Source organism: Toxotes jaculatrix, chromosome 22, assembly GCF_017976425.1.
Source record: "Toxotes jaculatrix isolate fToxJac2 chromosome 22, fToxJac2.pri, whole genome shotgun sequence".
In the NCBI taxonomy this organism is placed as follows: Eukaryota; Metazoa; Chordata; class Actinopteri; family Toxotidae; genus Toxotes; species Toxotes jaculatrix.
In genome coordinates this window covers 7398822-7420191 of record NC_054415.1, presented here as the reverse complement: position 1 = coordinate 7420191, position 21370 = coordinate 7398822, and the positions used below count along the sequence as shown (strand labels likewise).

The 21370-nt window shown below is 43.6% G+C and overlaps 1 protein-coding gene and 1 long non-coding RNA gene across 4 annotated transcripts in view; one reads left to right on the top strand and one right to left on the bottom strand.

The window, feature by feature from the left end:
* Positions 1-6136: 6136 nt before the first annotated feature.
* On the bottom strand, positions 6137-19580 carry nrf1 (nuclear respiratory factor 1). Of its 2 annotated transcripts, none has more exons than XM_041030564.1 (12): positions 19475-19580; positions 17418-17538; positions 17054-17195; positions 16619-16733; positions 16400-16526; positions 16171-16311; positions 13780-13938; positions 13424-13636; positions 13203-13301; positions 12709-12866; positions 10250-10371; positions 6137-7333 (listed from the first exon to the last, which is right to left on the bottom strand). In XM_041030564.1, exons 2-12 carry the CDS (start codon positions 17496-17498, stop codon positions 7173-7175), a joined length of 1518 nt encoding a protein of 505 aa, XP_040886498.1. In that variant the 5' UTR covers positions 17499-17538; positions 19475-19580; the 3' UTR covers positions 6137-7172. The 2 variants fall into 2 exon arrangements, with proteins under 2 accessions (XP_040886498.1, XP_040886499.1); XM_041030565.1 differs by having other exon boundaries at positions 17427-17538.
* Positions 19581-20322: 742 nt separating this feature from the next.
* The window catches only part of LOC121176076, a 73574-nt gene continuing 72526 nt past the window's right edge, over positions 20323-21370 (top strand). The window contains exons 1-3 of one of the 2 annotated variants that reach the window (XR_005892884.1): positions 20323-20600; positions 20691-20741; positions 20953-21036. This is a non-coding gene — a long non-coding RNA (uncharacterized LOC121176076). The remainder of the gene's footprint in view (positions 20601-20690; positions 20742-20952; positions 21037-21370) is intronic. The other variant, XR_005892883.1, reaches the window with a different exon arrangement.

Sequence of the window (21370 nt, the reverse complement as noted above, 5' to 3'; positions counted from 1 at the left end):
ATTAAGCATGAAAAGTTCAGTTTCATACTGTTTGTTCCCTTATTGTGTTTTAACAAAATAGGAGAAGCTAATTTAAATCAGTTTACATGTATTTTGTTTGTTGCATTCAGTGTTTGCCCACTGGAATCTGATTTGAATTATTTATTATAAATGAATGAAAATTGTGTAGTTGATTTATGTATGTTTTATCATGTTTTACTGAGAACACTTGTTTAGTCTTCAGTCCCAAATTGCAAATCGGAGACGAAAATGAAGCAGCCGTGTTGTTTAAATCCCCGAAATTTAAAAGGGGATGGGGGATGTTTGGGCAAGATCCTGGCATTCAGGCTTTGTTTTGCACAATGATCTTGTAAAATTCCAGCCTCTAGTGAAACAGAAAAATATTAAATTGGACCTGCGTATTTACAGGTAATAGCAGAACAGTCACCTGCTTTATAGTTTCATCAGCTGTCAGTCTTTCCAAGAAATCTAAAGATGGCAGTGCAGGCGATTAGCAGTGAACAATTAGATGAGGATGTTTGTTCACTTGTAGGATTGCCTGGACCTATATTTAGCAGCCCACATTAAGACATACTAGCCTTTGACCTGTTACTCAGTGTGTGTATCAATCCACTGCAGTGCAGCGCATCTTGAGTTAAGCTGCGTCACTGCAATGCTGTGGCCATATTGAAGGCAGCGGATGCTTCTCTTTCTGCTTCACATCATTTATTCACTTGCTCTTGTATCTCTGCCCCTCCTTCTTTCGCCTTCTCTCTCCAGGCTGTTGTTTCTGCTCTCCTCCTGAGGGTCGGTGGTCTAGTTTGCATAGTTTTGCTTCTCTGGGCTGACTGTCCTCACAGGCTGACTAGCTGGCCTAGGTGTTGGGGTGATAATGACTCCTGTTCTGTGTATGGCACTGGTAGAATTCACTGTGAGAGCTCACTATCAGTGAATTACCATAGGGCCATAAACAGAGCAGAGAAAGAACCACTTGATGATGCCCGTCCATAGCAGCTTACACTCTGTGGCTGTGCTCTCCTGTGCTTGTGGGTGGAGTGAGTGTGATGTAATGACTCTGGTGCGGTTGCATGAGTTGTGCACGTCTCGCTGGGTACTTCGACATCTCTCTGTGCTGATGTGTCTCTATAACAACAGCTGCTTGCATTTGGATGCCCCAGTCTCTCCTCTTCTTTGCCCATTTTGGCACTAGCACATTTTTGCTTCTGTATATATACTTTGAGCAATTATGTGTAGTGCCAATATAGGACAAGATAGACTTCCATCATTTTTGCACAATCGCGGATCGTAATCTTCTCTGTAGTAGTACATGTTTTGGTGTCTAGTTCAAAACTGCTGTAGATTGACCCCTGAATTCTCCTCACTGTCCCCTGTACGTCATATTCTCCTTCCGGTTGTCCTTTCATGTAATTTGGTATTCATTACCTGAGTGTACAAGAACTTTCAGTGGATATGGACGTCCTGACTCTTATAGTATAACACCTCAAATGCCAGTTTGTCTGAAACCCTGACCCAGGAGGATGCTGTCAGCACGAGAGCCAAACATTTCATGTAACAATCAGTTGATTTTTCCCATTTTCCTTTCTCTCTGTTTATGCTTAAGCTTTTCTAATAAATTTTCATGCCATCTCATCTTAGCGGGTTCCTCGTAGCAATCTGAATCACCCCACATCCTGAGGAGCCATGTCTATGACTCACAAGGGTTTTAAGAGGCCCAGCAGCTCTCTGGTGGTGTTTGGCAATGGTAGAACTCACACTGGTGAGGTAGATGGATCCGGTGGTTCTAGACTTGCCAACTACTACTTGAGAGCGTCGACCAGCTAAAACCCATGCAGAAGGGGGAAAACCAACCCCCCCCCCCCCCCCCCCCCCCCCCAATTCTTAAATGGAGAAAAATCTTAAGACCGTTTTAGTCAGTGAGTGAGTGGCTGATGGTGGTGAAGGGTGGGGTGAGACTCTGTTCCTCCCCTGCTCACCACAGCCTCAAAACTAAATCTACGAAGGAGAAGATGCCAATATTTTGGAAGCAGAGGATTTAGAAAAGGACTTTTAACTGTATAACAACGGAAATGTGGAAAAGGGGGTGTGACTCAATTACAAGAATATGACTCAATTGGTATATCAGGTGTCTGTTTGTAACATATTTTAAAACACGTGGGATGTGGAGGATGGGTAACGTCTCCAGCGATGAGAACAAAAAAAAGAAATTTGGATCAAAAAATCAATATAAGTGTCTCTTGAAACAAGAGTTTCCAATGCAATCAATGCAAAAAAAAAAAATCTTCATTCTGTCCCCAGTTGAGACAACAAAAGCTCTTCATCTTCAAGCTGGATTGACAATTGATAATTGATTAACTGTTTGCTATTTATGAAGCAAAAGGAAAAAAGCCAAACATTTGCACTTACCACATTCTTAAATGTGAAGATTTGCTTGTGATTTGGCCTTTTCCTGATGTAGACTAGAATAATTAATGTATTATTTGAAGACAAAAAAAAAAAAAAAATCAACCAAGCAATCAATAATGAATATAAACATTAGTGGTATCCCTAATGCATTTAATCTGGTGGCTCATACTTTCTTCCATGCTGATGATGTTATGATGATAATGGATTCCTGTGTTCATCAGTCAGTCTTGTCTTCAGGTTTGACAGGCACTGTTAGATCATGTGAGTGCAGCTCTGCAGCGTGAGGGACTCTGTGGTTGACTATGTATAGAGGCTCTGCTATTCTGTCTTCAGCCAACCATCCGGGGGTTCCTCTCTTAGCTCTGTGGCATAATTGGCAAACCATGCGGTGTCATCTTACCCTTCTCTTTCAATGCGGCCTTTTTTCCTCCTCCCTTCCCAAATGAAAAGGGTGGAGAGCGAGGGAGTCTTTCTCCGATGTTGGTTTGGTTTGCTGTACAGTATGGCTCAAAAAGCTGCCAGGGACTGAGCTTCATATATCTGGGTCAGGGTCTGCTAATGTAGGTGACAGGGGGATCTGGGGATTAAAACCTCTTTATCTGCCTTTGCATAAATCCTGCTTTATGGCCTACACTTCAGCTTTAGCTAATATGATTTGTATTGTTACCAGTTTGCCTGCAGCCTAGCTATATTTGATCTACATGGACATCAACATTGGACCTACGCAGAAGCTCTTTAGCTTTTGTGCAGGTCGGCAGACAGAAAGAGAGTGGGTAAGTGCTGGGATTGTGGTGAAACACAGACTAGTTGACTTAAAAGTTATTCACTGGACAAACGATTCAGGTTAACTGTGGTTGTGTCTCATGTTACAGAACATATCACACACACGTAATGTATAGTGTGTACATGTAACCACACAGTCTGGACTTTGGTAATTGCCATGTGAATGTAACAGGCTGTTCTTAATTTGTTGTGTGTGTGTGTGTGTGTGTGTGTGTGTGTGTGTGTGTGTGTGTGTGTGTGTGTGTGTGTGTGTGTATCTGCTGATTTTCATCTCTCATGTTTTTTTAATCATACAAATTCCCCTATCTGTGATGCAAATAAATACTTTTCAAAAGACTGATCCATTGTGTCAGACTCCCTCTAACAATCTTCTCTGCAGCAAAGTGCATTGTGGGATAACCCTTGTCGGTGCGAGGCCTTCTCCAGATGGGCCGAGCAGCTCAGGTTACACCGCATTTTTCAGTGCCCCCTCTATCCCACAGCCCTCCTGGCCCCTTTCTCCATCTATCTCTCTCTCTCTCTCTCACACACCCACTTTTATACACACACATGCACACACACACAGTTTCCTGGGTGGGTAGAGTCAGGCTGAGACAGTGCTTCGCCTGTGTTCTAATGCAGGCTGCAGAGCATTAGTGAAATGAGATTATCATCGTTCTTACGCAGTGTCTGGGCTGGAGCTGGACAGAGGTGTGAGTTGGGAAGGTGAGGATGCCATTATTAGACTATTAGACTACATTATGGAGGAAGACGCTTCATCAGCAGACATGTCTGCTGATGCTCAGGCTTCATGGGAAACTCTGCGTGAGGCCCAGTTGCATAGTGAGATTGATTTTGTGGTGGTTGTTTTTTTTTAAAGAAAGTACGTTTTAGTGTTTTCATATTTTTTTTCTGTATTTCCATAGTTAAAGCGAAGTTTACAAATATTCATGTTTAAGGAACATATTTTACATTTTACAGAGTCCATCTCCTTGTATGGGAGAGATGGTTTCTCAAGTTGTGGTCTAACCCCCTGCTCAGGATGAGGGGTAGGAGATTATCTCTTGTTAGAGCAAGCGGGGGCTTGGACAGCAAGCAGTTTGTGCATATGTGTGCGTGCTCATGTGGGAGTGTGTGTTTGTGAATGCGTGTGGGGGTGTAGGGCAAGGGATGCACGTATTAAGAAACGATTAGTGGAGATTAAAGCTCTGCCCTAGAGTCTGCCTGCACGACTCCAGGCAACAAGAATGACCAGCCCCTCCCTTCTCACCCTGCAGTGCCCCCTGTGGAGCCAGGCCACTGAAGCCTTGGCTGGAGCCTCGTCCTCCGGCTGGGGAGGATCAATAGTGTTGCCTCCCCTCTGCCCAGTGATCTTCCACCACTCAATCTATTGCCCTCAGTGCAGAGTGCAAGCACTCGCTCTGTAGACTTCCTAGATTGGATGGTTTTAATGACATCCAATCAGGTTCAAAGTCAGTTGATGGATGTGATGATTGCAAGAGTGCGCGGCGATGTGGCGCACGATGATGTAACTTGTAACACAGTCACACGCAATGCAGTGCTGGCTGTTTCCTTGTAAAAGCACAGCTCTGAGGCCGAGACAGGGGGCCAGTGCAAGTGAAGTAATGAACCAAAAAATATTTATTTGTGCAGAGCATTTCAGCAATGTCTCCACCGGCCCTAAAGAATATGTTATAAAAAGAAATCCTACAGTATTTTTGAGTGCAGCACTGATAACAAGGCTGAGAGTGTGTGTTGGATCTTTTAAAGACAGGAAATCAGTTCTACTTCAGTTTAATCCCAACGTGTTATACTGCTACTGCTACTGTATGTCAGACTGAAGGGCTGGCAGGGAGGCACACCTTCCCTTTGAGACAAGTTCTGTCCTTTTTGAACCTTGGTCACTTCATATCTCAGTTAATGATATAGCGGAGAGGTTTGAGTGTAGACAGAGATGGAGGAGTGAGAGGCTTAGGTAGCATGAGGTGTAGGCCTTTTTCCAAGAAAGCATGCTAATAAGGCCTGCTTAATCTGCAGTGACAGTTTGATGCGCATGCGTGCCACACACCTTCAATGACCCAAACATTATAATGTTTTCTCTTTGCCTCCGCAGATTCACACCATGCGCTGCTCTCACAGGGAGACCAATCTAAAAACGGCAAGAGGGAGAATAAAACGTAAAGCGTGAACGAAAATGGGATAGTTTCATCTGTGTGAATGCAACCTGGTTCAGCTTTAATCTGGAGGAAGAGTGGGATATATACTGACGCCTGATAGATTAAGGCCCGAACGCTTCTCTCTCTCTCTCTCTCTCTCTCTCTGTCCTACTCTGCAACAGAAGGGCCCAGCTAGCAAATCCCAGGCTTTAAAGCAGAGGAGGTTCGGGAAGCTTATGATGTAATCACGGCCTTGTCTGTCACGGCAGGGAACGTGGGGGAGCGGCAGAGGAGAGTGTGGGGCTTATTGGGTTTTGTGGCAACTGTATCATTGGAAAATGCAGAGAAATGGAGAATGTATCAAGCCATGCAAGTCTTTATTGACTTTGTCATGTAGTCATGTCTTTGGCTTTCTGACAAATGTATGCCCAATATTCACTACTACAGTTCTGTATTTGTCTCTACAAACTAGTGAGTGAAATGTCTGAGTCTCTGTGCTATATCTGTTGAGTGTCTGTCAAGATACTCAACAGATATAGTACATATGGTGCAGTGGCTTTATTAGCTCTTTTTGCTGTGTAAAGCTGCTTATAGGGTTGATAAGGATTGGGAGAAAGAGCCATACATTAAACATGAAGGTATCAAACCAACATAATTAGCTAAGGTACCCTTATCGTATGTAAACGCTTGATTCTGTGTTAATATGTTAAAAGCAAATGTTAAAACACTGACTAATTTAGCTTTAATAATTCATGTATTTCTTGATGGTCAAGCTTTTGGATGTACAGTGTATTTAATAAGAGAGAAACAGTATGAATGGTGAACAGCAGCCAGTCTATTGGACTTTATTTTTTTTTAAATACACAAGTTTGGTGAGCGTTGAACCATCTTTTACAGCTGCATCGAACTAAGTCGATTGTTGGCAAGCGATTTTTTTTGTTATAAGGTGTAAAGAAATGCTCTTTTTTTTAAATATTTGCATCATAATTAATGCAGTTCCTGTCAGAGTATGACCAAACTTCCTGTGATTTACAAAGTGATGCAGACCACCAAGTCCTAAGTGACATACAAAGGAGTTCATGTTAAAAAATAACATACCAAGGGGTGCTCTTACCCATGCACTGTAAATAAATGGATCTGGTAGACAAAATGGCTGCTTCAAGAAGTCAGCTTAGCAATCCAGCGGTAAAAAACACCTTGATGTATATCCTGAGTCTTCACAAATCTTGGCATGTGCATGGACAGTGAAACAGCACAGGGAAAAGCACACGACAAGACGGTATTTCAACATAATGTTTTATCACCCTAATGTGAGAAAAATGTCTGGGAGTGTCTGCAGCTCAGAGTTCAGGTGAGCTGAGGTGGAAAGAGTGAAATTTAGAATAGTGATCGAGGATATGGGAAACGGAGAGGAGTGATTACTGACTATGGCACTGAACTGTAAATGTATCCTAATAACAGAAGAGTCAAGCACAGAGACGATATAGAAAATCCAAAACAGCTGATAGTTAATACACTCTGGGTGAAACAGTGGTGGCTTTCCTCCCGGACTTTTTGGTTCATCTTTGTAAAGGTTAATTGTAAAGAAATAAATACTAAATACTCAACATCACAGAGCTAAAAAAAAAAAAACAACATGAAGCTAAATGGGAAAAAAAATTACACCAACAAAAGCGATATCTTTACATAGTAAACACAATGCATTGGTAACTCACTTTTACCTCCCCTGCAGCTTTAAATTTAAAAATATATTTGACATTGTACACAGCATGATGTCTTGGAAAACAGTAGGATAAACAAATCTCCAAGGTGGCCATTCAGTGCCTTCTACTCCTTCCAGGGTCCTAAGTGTCACTGCTCCAGGGTCACAACCTCCACTGCTTGGCCGTCCAGAGTGACAGTGTTGTCTATGCGTGTGGCGACAGGTGCCATGGCAACCTGGACGGGCCGGTTGCCCTGTGCGAGGCTGGTCACTACAGTCTGGTACATGCTGACCGGGATCTGGACCAGACCTGAGGAAAAGAAGTGAGACATTTTGGATTTAGAAACTTAGGTTCTGTGAAACAGTCATCGTGTGTTTATAGACAAACACACGATCAATTAAAAAAGCAACCAACAGATTAATCAGTAATGAAAATAATTATTAATTGCACCCCCCTAGTACTAACAAATACTGATCATTCAGCCTTTGGCCAGAGGAAAACTGGTTGAGAGAGTTTATGTTTGTCATGGTGCTCTGGAGTCAGTCCAGTCCAGGTAGTTGTCTGTGACAGGAGGCAGCCATGTTACAGAGACGGCATTTCTGAACAATGGTCCGATTGAACGTCCTTAGCTTGCTTCCCCCATGCCCAGCTGTGTGTGTGTGTGTTTGTCTGTGTGTGTGTGTGTATGTGTGTGTCTCTGCCTGTGGGGATTATTGCTGCTGTCACGTGGGCCTCTGCCCCACCCTACAAGCTGTCACAGTGTCACAGGCAGGCAAGAAGGTCAGTGTAGGGGATGGCAGTGGCTCACGCCCGCTCCCATTACTGTGAGCTAAGAAGCTGGACATTGAATGCACCAAATACAAATTACAGATCAATCCTTTCAGATGCTCATGAGACGGCAGAGGGCTGCTTTCAAATTTATTTTAGTCCCTACAGATGTTTTTAAGAGTCGCATTGTGCATGAATTGTCGTTATTATTCATCTTAAGTTCCCCTAAAATAAAATAAGTCCCCTTTTGTCAGGTTGGTAATTGTTGGTCGTCTAATGTGGGCTCTTGCTAAGCCCACTCGCTGGTGATTTGTGACAGGGTTAAGTTGTGCTGATGCAGGTAATTGTGCTGGCAGTGATTACGGAGGAGGGCTTAGGGAACAGGGCACCGGCCTGGCACTGTGACGTACAGACACAGCACAGTTAACTGAGTGAAGTGCCTCCCTTGGCCACTTGAAACATGGTTACTAAGACGTTAAGGGCCGCGCCTGGCGAGGCCATGTGTATATGTGTGCTTGCGTGCCTGTGTCGGTGAAGGGTCGCTCCACAAGCCAATCAGCGGTGTCTGGATCAGTGCACTTCAAACGGCGCTCTCCACTCGTGTGTAGCACTACAATGATTAGCTAAGGTCAATGGTCGGGAGAAGGACTGGCTTTGGCAGCTCCATTAGTTGTTTAAGTGAGCTATTGCAGCCAAATGACCCCTCAGGCAGCAAGATGTCAAACAACAAAGGCTGCAGATGTTAGATTTGAATAACTTGAACTTACATTAATGTACAAAGTGCACTAAGCTGCACTTTATTCCTTACTTACTTCACTTACTCTACTTACTCTACTTTGTGTTTATATTTTCATAAGTGTTGTTGTGTGTTGTTGTTGAAAGTTAGTGTAGATTAGTTGTTTAATGTAAACTAGTAACTGAGAAAACCTGTAGTAGTTCCTGCTGTACTTCTGTGTTGTTCATCCCACTAATGAAGGGTAAGGACAGGAAGAGGAGGAGACAGAGACACAGGGATGTACATACTGTATGAATTTAGAGAAGGCCAATATTCATGTAAATAATAAAAGTGTATGTGTGTGTGCATGTATATAGACAAGCAAGAGAATCCGGGGTTTTGTGTGCTGACAGCTGGCCTAGTGATTAGACCATAGACTGATAGGGGAGTGGATCAAAGCTCTTTAGGAGGGCCCCTGAGGGACCTGCTGATGCCCCTGGACTAGTGCACTTTGTATAACTGTGTGTGTGTGTGTTTATCCCATTGTAGGATGCGGCTGATTAGAAGAAATCACGAATAAGAACAAAGCTGACAGACTGATAAGACGTGTGTGTAGCTAAACCTTTGAATTTGGCTGCAACAACTCATCTATTGTATCATTGCACTTATTATAAATAACCATGACTCAAAGCATCAATCTGCTAAAAGGAACAGAAATGAGAAAAAAGAAATACTGAAATGAATTGTTTTGGCTTCAGCAATGAATCAAAATGAAAGGATAATAATAAATAGATATAAAAAAAAACCCACTATCAATATATAATATTAATGCATCAAATGATGGGTTTTCCAAAATTGAAACAAAGAAAAATAACATTATTGCTTGAATCTAACTAAATAAATATGACTTGCGCATTTGAATTGTAATTAAGCCAGCAATTGACACACCAAATTATAAAGGCATTAAGTCTTAATTGAAGCTAAGTCTTGTGTCACAGCATGCTGACAAAGAGAAAGCCAAGAGTCATGGTTAACACCACAACAGGCTAGAAAATGACTCAATGTGTGATGTATTTCCTTAGTTTCACCTAATATATGTGCTAATCAGCATTAGATCAGTAACATGTCCCCCGATGTTACTGACTAACAAGCAGTAGCTCTACAGCTCACCCTGAGGATATTGACTGAACATATGCTTGAAATGGCTGCTAATGCTATCCAACAAAGATCTGAGGCCGTCGCTACAAACTGGTCCAATCCCAGCCGGCACACGCTACCACCGCCGTGCACGCAGCGCGCATGTAAGGAGGCTGACGATAGGGTCACGAAGCTAACGTATCATTAAAAGGAGGGAGTACCGCTACAAGATGCACACACAAAAACACACAATCTGTCACATCAGCACAGAGTAGATTAGAGTGTATGAGCTCAGGGGCCTCACCGCAGAGCTAGGAAAGCTTACACTTAGTAAGACTAATTAGAAATGCCATTGGCTGAGGAGCACATAGAAGTACCAATAAGAAAAGAAAGATGAGAAGAGAGGTAGGATGAAACTAGTCCAAGTGATAAAAGAAAAATAAATATGGATAATTGTCAAATCCTTCCATGTAAACCGCAGACCCCAATTAAATTATCCTCTCAAGCTACAGGAAACGACAAAATTGACGTCATATATTATGTAAATACTGCATGTTGTCTCCGTGTTTGTCGTGGCGATGATAACACTATGCATGAATATGTACCTGTGGCATCCTGAACCCCGGCTAGTGCGCCAACAGCAGCTGCTGTCTCTGCCAGGACAATCTGACCTCCGCCTTGTAGGGTGGCCTCTGCCAACGTCGCTACAGCATGGGCCGCTGCCTCACTGCATAACACACACACACACATACAGTATGTATCAGATTACGTGTGCAACATGTAAAAACATAGGCAAATACACATTTCTTTCTGTGCACACATTTTTGAATTAAAACACACACACGAGATTGAAGTAATGTATATATTAGGCTCTCAGATCCCAGACACACACACACACACACACACACACGCACGGTCTGCCCACAAAGGCAAGGGTTATTAGAGAGATGTGGGGTGAAGAGGTAGGAGTGTATGAGCTGTAAGAGGCTTTTCTAGTCTGGACTTATGGAGAATCTGTCACATCTCCCTAAACACCAGGTGCTACGGGTCTAACAAAGCAGTTTTATTAACAAGATCCATCTAGTGGATTTACCACGAGCCTATTACCACACCAGCTTCGTTATGAACTAATGGAACTATTCACAGCTTGGTTCATAATCACATCTGAGATGGAAATACAGACGGACAGATAAGGAGGAGGAGGAGCTGAGGGAGTACAGACAGAGACAGTAATGATGCATTCGCACAGTGGCTGCATTTGAGTGACTCCCAGTCGGATGTTGTTCAGTAAGATGATGGCAGTAAAGTCTGGCAACACTGGCATAAAATGTTTCTTATCATGCCTTGGTGACAGAGTTTAGAAGTAAAAATACTTGCCATTCAACTATAGCTTGCTGTGGAACAAATTCAATTTCAGTTTCTGCCAACTTTATTACATCAATGCATATTTAATACTCCAAGAAATATGTGTGGAGGTGATGGAGGGGCCTTATTAATTGCAGCTGACTGCGTCTGATAAATTTTGTCACACCCTATGGTGTCATTTTTGGTCCCAGTGTCAACACAGCAGAACAGACAGCGAGAGAAAGAGGCTCTATTCTCCCTGGAAAAAAGAGACAAAATGTTCCAGAGCCTGTGGAGCAGAGAGCCCAGAGTAGCTCAGCACAGGTAAACAGCAGGAGGGGAGGGGAGGGAAGAGGAAGGAGGACTCAGGTGGGTGCAGGTAACAAGCCCCAGTGGGACATACCCATACACATCTGAAATTATTGCCCTGACAGTACTGCAGGGAAAAACCAGCAAACAGCTCAGTATCTTGATGAGTCTGGCTGATGAATTCAGCAAGTTAAAGAGCTTTAAGGTGTTTTGATGACAGTCTGAAGATCAACTAAATCAAAAGTGTAGATTGAGGAGTGGCTATGACTGGTTACAGGTCTGCAGGTTTTCATTTAAACCAGACTAAAGCAAGTGATTTCACTAATTCACTGAGGAGATTATCACCCTGCTTTATTCTTGTGTTGTAATAAGATCCTGCAGACACTTGGCCCTCCATGGGACATAGTTTAAGATCCTGCTGAGGGTCCCACCTGAATACAAGAGAGTGTGTGGCTGATTTCTCTTCAGGAAAACAGTCCAACAACAACCTCTGTATGTGGTTTATTACAAGGGTTGCTGCAGATTAAATATTCATAACAGATGAGAGTCTTTAACATGTAAAAACATTTTTGCTATCTGCAGAAAGCCTGTTACTGAAGTGCCGATCATATACTGTATACTCAGGGCTCACACTATTTTAATTTCAGGTTGTTGGTAATTCAATTTGAAACCTTTCCTGACTTCGCTGTACTATTAAGCAATCATGTATTTATCAAATGCACTAGTGTTAATAAACAAAATTATACCGAGCCATCAGCACATGGAAATATGTGAGTAACAACCGATTTAATGGCTGTGCACCTTGCACGCTGTCGTTATAAAAGCTACAGGCTAATTAATTAGATGCTGAACCAGGATCAGAGGTAGTTGACTCTCATCTCCAGGGGACCTCAGTGACCTGCCCCGACAATCGTCCCATTCCCGTCCAGTTGTTAGAGCTGCCGGTGCAATTATGGATTCCTCTCACACTCTGCAGTGTTTGCTGGCTCCACCACCAGTAACTGAACACCCATGAGGCTTGTGTCAGTGAAAGCTAAAGGAAAAATCCTACAGTTTATTTGCATTTCCTGTTAAAAGGATGGTGATAGTGTCCTCTGCTTTTCTGTTGCCAACAATCCAATTTCTGTCTATATTCTATTTCCTAATTTTTAAGCAACAATGACCTGAGGACACAAGTCATAGATGTAAGGTTTGGCGACATGTCAACAATTGCCCTATGCTGTGGTGGCCAGTGAACCCAGTACCGGAACATGCACACAGCACGCCCTCGTGCGCACCCTGAATGCCAGGTATATGGAGAACCCTTCTTCTCTTGTTGCCTTTCTCTGAGCAGTCAGGGTTAAGAGCCACCTCAAGCACTAAAGCTTGTGTTATATTTTCATCAGTCCTCCCCACCCTCCCCAAAATTCACCTGTTGAGAGCCATTGTAACAGTGGCTCCAGGCTGGATCTCCTGACTGGCAGCGACAGCAGCTTCAGCCAGGGATGCTACTGCCTGCGTGGCCTCTGACGCTTGAGTGGTTTGGATTGTCATCTCCCCGCCCTGGAGGGTGGCCCAGTTCTGCTCCACCTGGAGAGCAATGATACGATTTCATGCAAAGAAGAAGATCTGAGCATCAGCGATGGGGTGATAAAGATTTTGTAAAAACTGCAGTTAATGGATTGTTGGTGTTTAGGCTCGTGTTTTGACTTTGTGGTTCTGAATGGACAGCTCCCATGGTGCACACTTAACCAAATTTAACTAATTTGCTGCAGGATTCTTTGTTTTTGTCACTGAGGCGATAAATGACTTGTTAGTTAAAGCATTTTAGGAAATTAAGAGGAAGACTACACACTACCATGTTTTTATACCAAAGTTATGTGTTTTACGGGTGTGTGTGTGTGAGTGAGTGCATGTGGATGTTACCTCTCCATCGGTCACTGTGGAGTAGTTAACCTGTGCCACCGTCACACCAGGCAGCTCGGAGGCATCTGCCAGAGTGGCAACTGTGTGACCTGTGCCAACCTGAGAGAGATGCAATCACAGGAAACAGAAAGTGCATTAAAATGTAGAAAAACTAAATAAAAAATCTGATTTGGGAAAATCCTACTTAACAGTATAATGACCAAACAGCAAAGAAAATGTACCTGAATGAGTGAGACTGTTCCATCAGGGTTGTTGATGGTCTGTACCACAGTTTGTGAGGGCACAAGGTGAGCGATGCTCTGCGTGGTCAGGTGGTGCTGGGTGTTGGTGGCCGTGGTTACCTGCTGGTCTTCAAAAGCATACAACAGATCCTCACGGCCGTGCTGCTTGTAGCAGTTCTTCACGATGGTCCGCAATGCCTGTGTCCACGACACCTGGGGATTTTAAAGATACGAGTTACAGTGTGTAATTGTGTTTTCTACTGTCCCACAGGTGAATCATGGCCAACATACAGAACATCTATGGATACCAGGTCATCGGAAACCATTTATGACCGAGACAGAAAGATATTTCTCACCCTCTGTTTCTGCTCCTCTGTGCGGACGTCACTTCGGACATTGGCCCAAGGGATGTCCTCAGGCCACCACACTGGCTTGCAGCTCTCCTTCCCCCATCCAGGCTTCCCTCGGCCTGTTGAGTACTTCAGCATCTCTGGGATGAACGCTCGCAGCTGGGCCTGAAGCCAAGGACAGATGCATAGAGAAAAGAGATGATACACACACCAAAAACTCCAAAGTGGGAAGCTGCAGTGTCTCTCCCACACGCATGCCCTTGAGCAGGCGGCGCGTATTGATTGGGTACCTGCTGCCGGGTGCTGAGGTGGTCAGGGCCTGCAAATAGAAACAGGCTTTCTAAAAGGAGCGCTCATGTTTATTAACAGACCAATCTATGGCTGTGGCTCCAGCCTGACATGTCAGACAGACACCATGAGAACATCAGGGGTGATCCAACACAGTTCAGCAGTCAGCCCATCCCAGTAAAGGCTCCAGGACACTCAGCTTAGGTATTGTTAAAGACAAACGGGTTAATATAAAAAAGAAAATCAGTTTGATTATATTCGATATATTTTAACCAAGTATATTTTGAATTGCTTTTTGAGTTGTATGCTTCCTTGTGTCATGTGTGGTCTAGAGCTAATCTGATGTGCTTGCTATTGATCAACTACCAGCGTACATACTTGGTAGGTGCACTAGCGAGTGGCGTACATATCCACTCACCATCACATCAACACTTCCAGAATAGGCATACACTCACACTCACCCCTGACAGGCTGGGGTGGGGTTTAGTGCCAATGTCCTCAGTGTCCTGGTAATATGCAAGCATCACCGAGGGATTATATTGCACAATGAGGCACTGCAGCGTCTGCCTGCCTTGACATCACGGGCTAAATTTGGTTCCGGAGGAAATAAATCCCTCCCTCCCTCCTCCCCCTTTAGACCCCCTTTTCTAACTCACAATCACAAACCACCAATACATAGTTCCTCAGTGCAGCACACAAACAGATATGACAAAACAGATCTTGATAGAAAATGGATGGTCAAATGGATTGGAAAAACAAAGACTGCATCCGGTGGCTGAAATACAGGAGCTTCACTTTAGCCAATACTCAGCTGACAACTTGGATTAGCCAAAGAAAAAAGGGAGCCCAAAGATTCTTGCATTTCCACCTGTGGCTGGTGTGGATGTATGTGGATGCATGCGTGCAAGGCCAGATGGCCTAATTACAGTGACTAGTGAGTTAAGTGGCATGTTGTCCTGGCACCCACCACCCAACCCCCCAATCCTAATCCTCCAAGCAATGGTCCAATCAGCATTTAGGAAAGTGGCTATGTTGCCGGGTCCTTGTCCCTAACAAGGCTAGGGGGTAATTATGGGCTCAGGGCTAGTCCCAGGATCACCTGCTACAGATGCTCCATATACTGGACTGGCCAGGGCCTCTGCCTGCGTCACTAAACCTCGCTTTGGGATTTCTTCAGCTGCGCAAAACCTACTGCAGATGTCTGCACAGAAGACAATAGAGCCTTCCCAGTATGGATCAGGAGAAGTTTGAATTAGCTCCCTTTCATCGCAGAGCTCTCATTTCCATCCTTTCAGTTTCCAAGGTTCATCAACGTTTCCCGGGGGGACTGGACAACATCCTGTCTCCAACACATGGCACACATATACCTCTGAAAACACACACCGACACAGTTCCAGCTGGCTTGGCTAAGATGAGTGAGGCAACAGGTTACTCATGATAATCTCATCCTACAACCTCCAGAAAAACAAGCACCAACTAACACCTGCCCTCCGAGGACTCATTTGGCCCTGGGATTGGCTACCATGCTCCCAGGGATGAGGACTGTCTCTGAGGGCCACTGTCATGCTGGCTACTCTGACGATGATCCAGAGAATGCGTCAGCAGCACTGGGATGGCAGCGTAAACAAGCCGGGATCCCCCGGGTGAAGAGAGGACTCTGCCAATGGTGCTAATGCTGCAGTGAAAGGCCTACGAAGAGCACACTACTCTGCACATCCTCTCCCTGCTCACTGGTACCAGAGCCTGTCGACAAAGAGAGGAGGCTTGGCTTGTTTTCTGATGCAGCCACTACCTATGCATCAGGCACACTGTATGGCTGAATCACAACACATTAATCAAACTCAAGTGATGCTGATAAATGTGAAAACAGCTAAAAATGACCTTGATGTATAGAGCTAGCTAAGATCTTGTTCACAACAGACATAAAACAGTCTGTGATTGTGCTCATGTACACATGTTGCCAACTGGTGCCCCCTGCTGGGAACACCGAGACTGTGTCTCTGTCTCAGACACCAACAGAGAGTTCTTAATGTGTCAGTTTGGAGAGAAACTGCATAGTGCTGGATGTATGACGTATAATAGATGCAAAGAGAGAGTACTCGGCCTGACCTGGGTCATTTTGTCCACAGAGACAGGGATGCCGTCAATGGTGAGGGGGGGCAGCTCTGAGGCCAGCTCTCCACCTGCAGGGGCATGTTCAGCCAGAGCGTTCTCCAGATCCTCCAACATCATGCTCTTATACTTCCTCACCTGGAGGACAGAAACACAGTTGCGGCACAGTGTTTCAGTTTAGTGCTGGAACTATTTGCTAATTATCAGTTAAATCTATAACACTCACCACATTCTCCAAAGGAGCAGCACCAAAGACCTTGAACACTGGGTTGGGTTTGGAGGGAGAGATGCACAGCACTATGGCCTGCTGGCCCACTCTGGTGGTGTACTCATCCAGTGTGGCTCTTAGTTTCCTGTAAGCATACACCAGCATTTATTGTCTGCTGTGGCATTGTAGCTGTTGAAGGATAATGATAAGTTGTTTTCTTGGTGTTTTATAGCTCACCGGAGCAGACGGGTCTGCTGCCTCTTACGGATGGAAGGGTTGGATTCAAAGATGTGAGGTCTCTTTCTTTTCTTACCAGTTGCCACGGCAGCAGCAGCTGCCATGCCTACTGGCCCTGAGAAAAGAAGAAAGAACAAGCTTGTAAACTGGTAAAATTACAGGCAGGTTAACCGATTGAACCCCATACTGTATGTTGTGTATGACTGCAGTTTTAACAGTTTTCTTAATTGGATGGCCTTTGTGGTTGTACCAGTGAGCTGCATTTGCAGCAACATAATAGGCTGGCACTGCCTCCACAAAACAGTGCACTGGCACCACCTGTTGTTCAGTGTAAAACATTACACTGAAATCAGGATGTCATAGATGTTTTACTCCTACTCATTGGAAACAACCAAAATGCTCTGTTTCTCCCTTCTATGTAGAGTCTTGACTTACCTGCAGCAGCCAGGTGGGCGGTCACCTCATCCGTACCGGCCGAATTGAGGATGTCCGTGTCGTCATAAGGATCATCATCTGGCGAAGACGTCGAGTCTTCCTCAGCACTCATCATGGTTTCAGTGAAGGTGGCCACATGAACCTATGCACAATAACGAACCAGGTAAAATGGGTTTAAATTTCTAAACAAAATACTATGGCACTCACATCTGACTGAAGTGTTAGTGATTCTAGTTCAGTCTAATGATCTATCTGGCCAGTAAAATAGTTCAGTTAGTGAATGATTGAACTTGTGTTAAGAAGGATGATTGCTTCATCATCCTTCCTTGTTTCCACTGTTTAATTGTTATGCTTATAAGTGCACCTGCTGGACCTGTTGGCTGACGGCGCTGGCCTCGATGGTGGTCATATGTTCTGCCTGGTGAACTGCGTGTTCCTCCATCATTGGCCACCTGGTCTATGCAGCTAGATCAGCGGTATAGTGACTGAGTAGGAAGGAAAGGAAAAGAAGAGATTCAGTGTAAAATAAGAGGAACTGATTTACCCTCATGTGGTGTTGGAATGAATTCCATCTATTCATTATAATAGCACAGAACTTGTATGGGAGTAATACCTGCTGTTTTGGCTATTGATATACAGCTTAGCAGATACATATTATTGGATACACACAATGATATAACAAACAATTACTACTACTACTATTATTTGTGTTGTAAGATGTGCTTTTAATCCTATGACAACATAACTGTATGCTGATCACCAACTAACTCAGGCTGATAATAAAATTAAAGTTAATTCAAAATAATCAAAACTACTACCTGGTACCTTAGTCTGACAAAACAATGCATGTGTTTTTTAAGTTTATGTAGCAGTTAAGACCTCAAGCAATGTAAGACAAGACCATACACAGCTGCCATCGTCATCTTTTATTTTAACAGTAGGGTCTAGTACATTGTCCTTACTACTTCCCAAAAATTGTGTCCATCAATAATGTAAATATATGCCTGCGGTTATCTCTGTGCTTCCTGTCTGAGTCCACTGGTTGCACCATTGCTGCTCTGCCTTTAGAGGGCTCCACATCATATCACCAGGGAGCATCATTTGGAAAATGACATTACTGTAGTCAAATTTTTTATTGTCCCGTTTATTATGTGTAGAATCAAAGGTTTTGTACGAGATGGTTTTGCAAAACATGTATCCAACACGTCCATATATATTGCCTATATATGGATGTGCCTATATATGCTATAGTTTCAAATCCAGCTGAATGAAAGTTGGATTTCTGACAGTAAAAACTAAAGTGTAAATGTCACAGTGTGAGGCAATAAGTGTCTGCATATTCATTAATGCACTGCATGTGTGTATGTGTGGAGTTGATATTACAGTCTGAGAGAGAGGTGAAAGTCATTCATACAGAAGGGTTCAACTAAACACTAAGAAAACCTACACATACAGTATGCTTTGTTCACTTAGAAATTCATGAGTCAGTCCATATACAGTGAGTGTAGACGAGCTTTTTGAATGAAATGAACCAAATAGGCTGTTTAATGGGGGCCAACTTGTTCGCTGAATTCATAGTGGGCAGATGATTTATGGATATATTTATTTGATCAGGTCTGATCAATACACATAATTGTCTTCTCTTTATAGGAGATTCGGACAGGAACGATGATACCCACCAATAAAAATGTCACAAAACATAAAAGAGTCAAAATTCAGTCATTAAAAACAGCAAGACTTGTTTAATTACATCTGTTATCGTGTATGAACTACATGAACAGTAGCTGCTGATAGGATCAATGGGCAGATGCACGAATCGGTGGACGACTCAACAATAACGTTGACATATATATAAAGACTCGTTTATTACAGCATCTCGTATGCAATGATGACTGCCTGCATTAAATAGAAAACGTTATTGCACAGGCGTTACAGTGCTATACTGTTATAGCCGACTTGCCGATTGGTTGACAACGACTGTACAACAGAGCTAAGCTAGCAATGTGGCTAACCATTTGGCGGTGTAGTTTCGGTCATCTGAATGGACATTAGCTGTGATCGAGAAGAACAGGCGTTTTTTTTTGTGATGATCAGACACTGAGCAGAAATTAATTCATTGTGCAATGAGAGGTAAACGTTGGAAACGCAGCAGCCACCATGAAACCCGCGCAATATGAAACAAAACAGTGCGCTACGACAGGCCCAGCGGCCTGCGTCTCAACCACAGCCACTCTATTCTATCTGAGCTTATTGTTGATACGCGGCAACAACGCGATTGCCCGCAAAAAGCCACGCATGTATGACAATCCTGGTCCAGTCAACATCTAAACAATCTGCATCTTTCAGCCCAACGCTGCCGGGTTCGATGATGCGGCTGCGCCGGGGCTGAAATAGATGGAGATTGCGCGGTAGGGCACTAACCTCAGAGCGGCTGCGCTACTTCGGGCCTGCGCCGTACAGCGGGGCTGGAGCTGAGCTGTAATGGAGGACAGAGGGGAGCCAGCAGCAAACACAACGAACAGACCGCACACAACACTGATCTGCACTAGTGATGCCTTCAGGAGCCCCTCCTCAGTTTTCTAACTGCCAGAGTCACAGCCATGCAGTTTATCGTACATGATAAGCCGCTTTTAGTCAAAGCTGCAATCACAGACGGGCACTAAAAATACTTTACGTGGTGGCCATTGTTTCATTTGTTTGGTTTTATTAAAAGGACACCACTGATTGTATTATGATGACTTATCACCGGGTCGTGCTCGAGGGCAGGGATGGCCAAAAGTTTGCACCAGAAAAGCAAACTATTATTTCCTTTTTTTTAATTCCTCATGTATTTGTCATGACCTTTAAATCTTTTTGTGGCAGCACTTCAGTTCAGAATACTTTATTTCTCAAGGGGCGATTTGAGTCAAGCAAGTTTACAAACACAAATGCAATTAGTAATAACCAGTATGATCGAACTCAAACTCAAACTCATTTACAGCTGTGGAAAAACCAACAGAATATGCATAAAATGCATAAAGGTAAACAGTGGGCACACAGTTTGAATGTTTTCACTAACTTCACTTCACACATTTAGGACACCTAGTTATCATAAATGTCTCCTTTTCTGGAATGTGCCGGTGCCTTTTTGTTGAATCCAGATCGGTTTAGTAAGACGCCAGGTACTTATATATGCTTATATTTCCGATAGTCTTTGAACGCCACATGAGACCTGACAAACCACGCCCCTCTCTTCTGGCACGCTCACCGGCTGCGTGGCCTACCTGCAGACTGCTGCACGGTGGTGGCGGTAAAATTACGAGCCTACGGGACAACAAACACAAAGCTAGGAACAACAATGCGGTTAAGGTTAGTGGTGCAATGTCGACAGAAACTCATAATAATTTGAGAAAACGTCGCTGCCCAGAAAACAAACAAACAAACAAACAAAACAAAACAACTGACGCTACGCCAAAACTAGCTTTCCGTGTTACTCCAATCAGTAGCACCTGTGTCATTCAGCCACGGTGGGATACTTTCCTCATGAACCCGTTGATTCCCCTCAGAGGTTAGTAGATTGTTTTCCGTATAAAAATTAGTAGTTTTTGAAAACATTACACTTTCAAAACATCATACCAAATTTTCTTTTCGGGTACAGCTGATTTTGAGATCATCATACCCACAGGGAGTGTCAAGAGAAGAGAGAAAGGTAAAAGTCAGCATTTCACTTCCAGTTAAATAGGCTTCTCTATCTTTTATAGTAACATTTAACAGTAATGCCTCTCTGCCTTTGATAAAGTATTAGATTTCAGGAGACTTGGGCCATTTTTGTCTGTATTGCTGGCAGACAGTCCTGTAAATTTAAAGATAACTGAGCTTCTCTGATGCTGTAAACTTAATCTAGTTTATACTCAAAACAGGTGGAAAGGACACAAGCTGTGCAACGTCTGGTGATCTGGGTAGATGACAGGTTCCATGGAGAAACTGACTGAAAGGATAATAAGGTAAGCTTCTGATGATTTTATACCCTATTGTATTTCTGCTAGGTTTTAATGCTCTAATAACAGATCACAGACCAGCCAGCCACGACTTTAACATGCCTCAAGGCGGCAGCGTTGCATTACAAATTACTCTTGGAGCTTAGCCTCTCAAGTTTGTTGTAACAGGAGATGGCAGTGAGGCATCATTGATGCGGCTCTCCGCAGGTGCCCTGGCGTGTATTCAAGATGATGGATGTTTTACATTAGTGTGTGGTGACAGCAGCTTATGTTTGTGTCTCTCTAAATGTCAGCAAGTATCATATTCAAAAATCTGGCAGGAGAGCTGCAGAGTGCGACC

Coding starts and splice junctions, on each gene's coding strand:
- nrf1 (XM_041030564.1), bottom strand. CDS start 17,498: ATGATGGAGGAACACGCAGTTCACCAGGCAGAACATATGACCACCATC. Junction 16,527..16,618: donor CAGCAGACCCGTCTGCTCCG/GTGAGCTATAAA, acceptor GTATGCTTACAG/GAAACTAAGAGCCACACTGG. Junction 16,312..16,399: donor CTGCTCCTTTGGAGAATGTG/GTGAGTGTTATA, acceptor TCTGTCCTCCAG/GTGAGGAAGTATAAGAGCAT.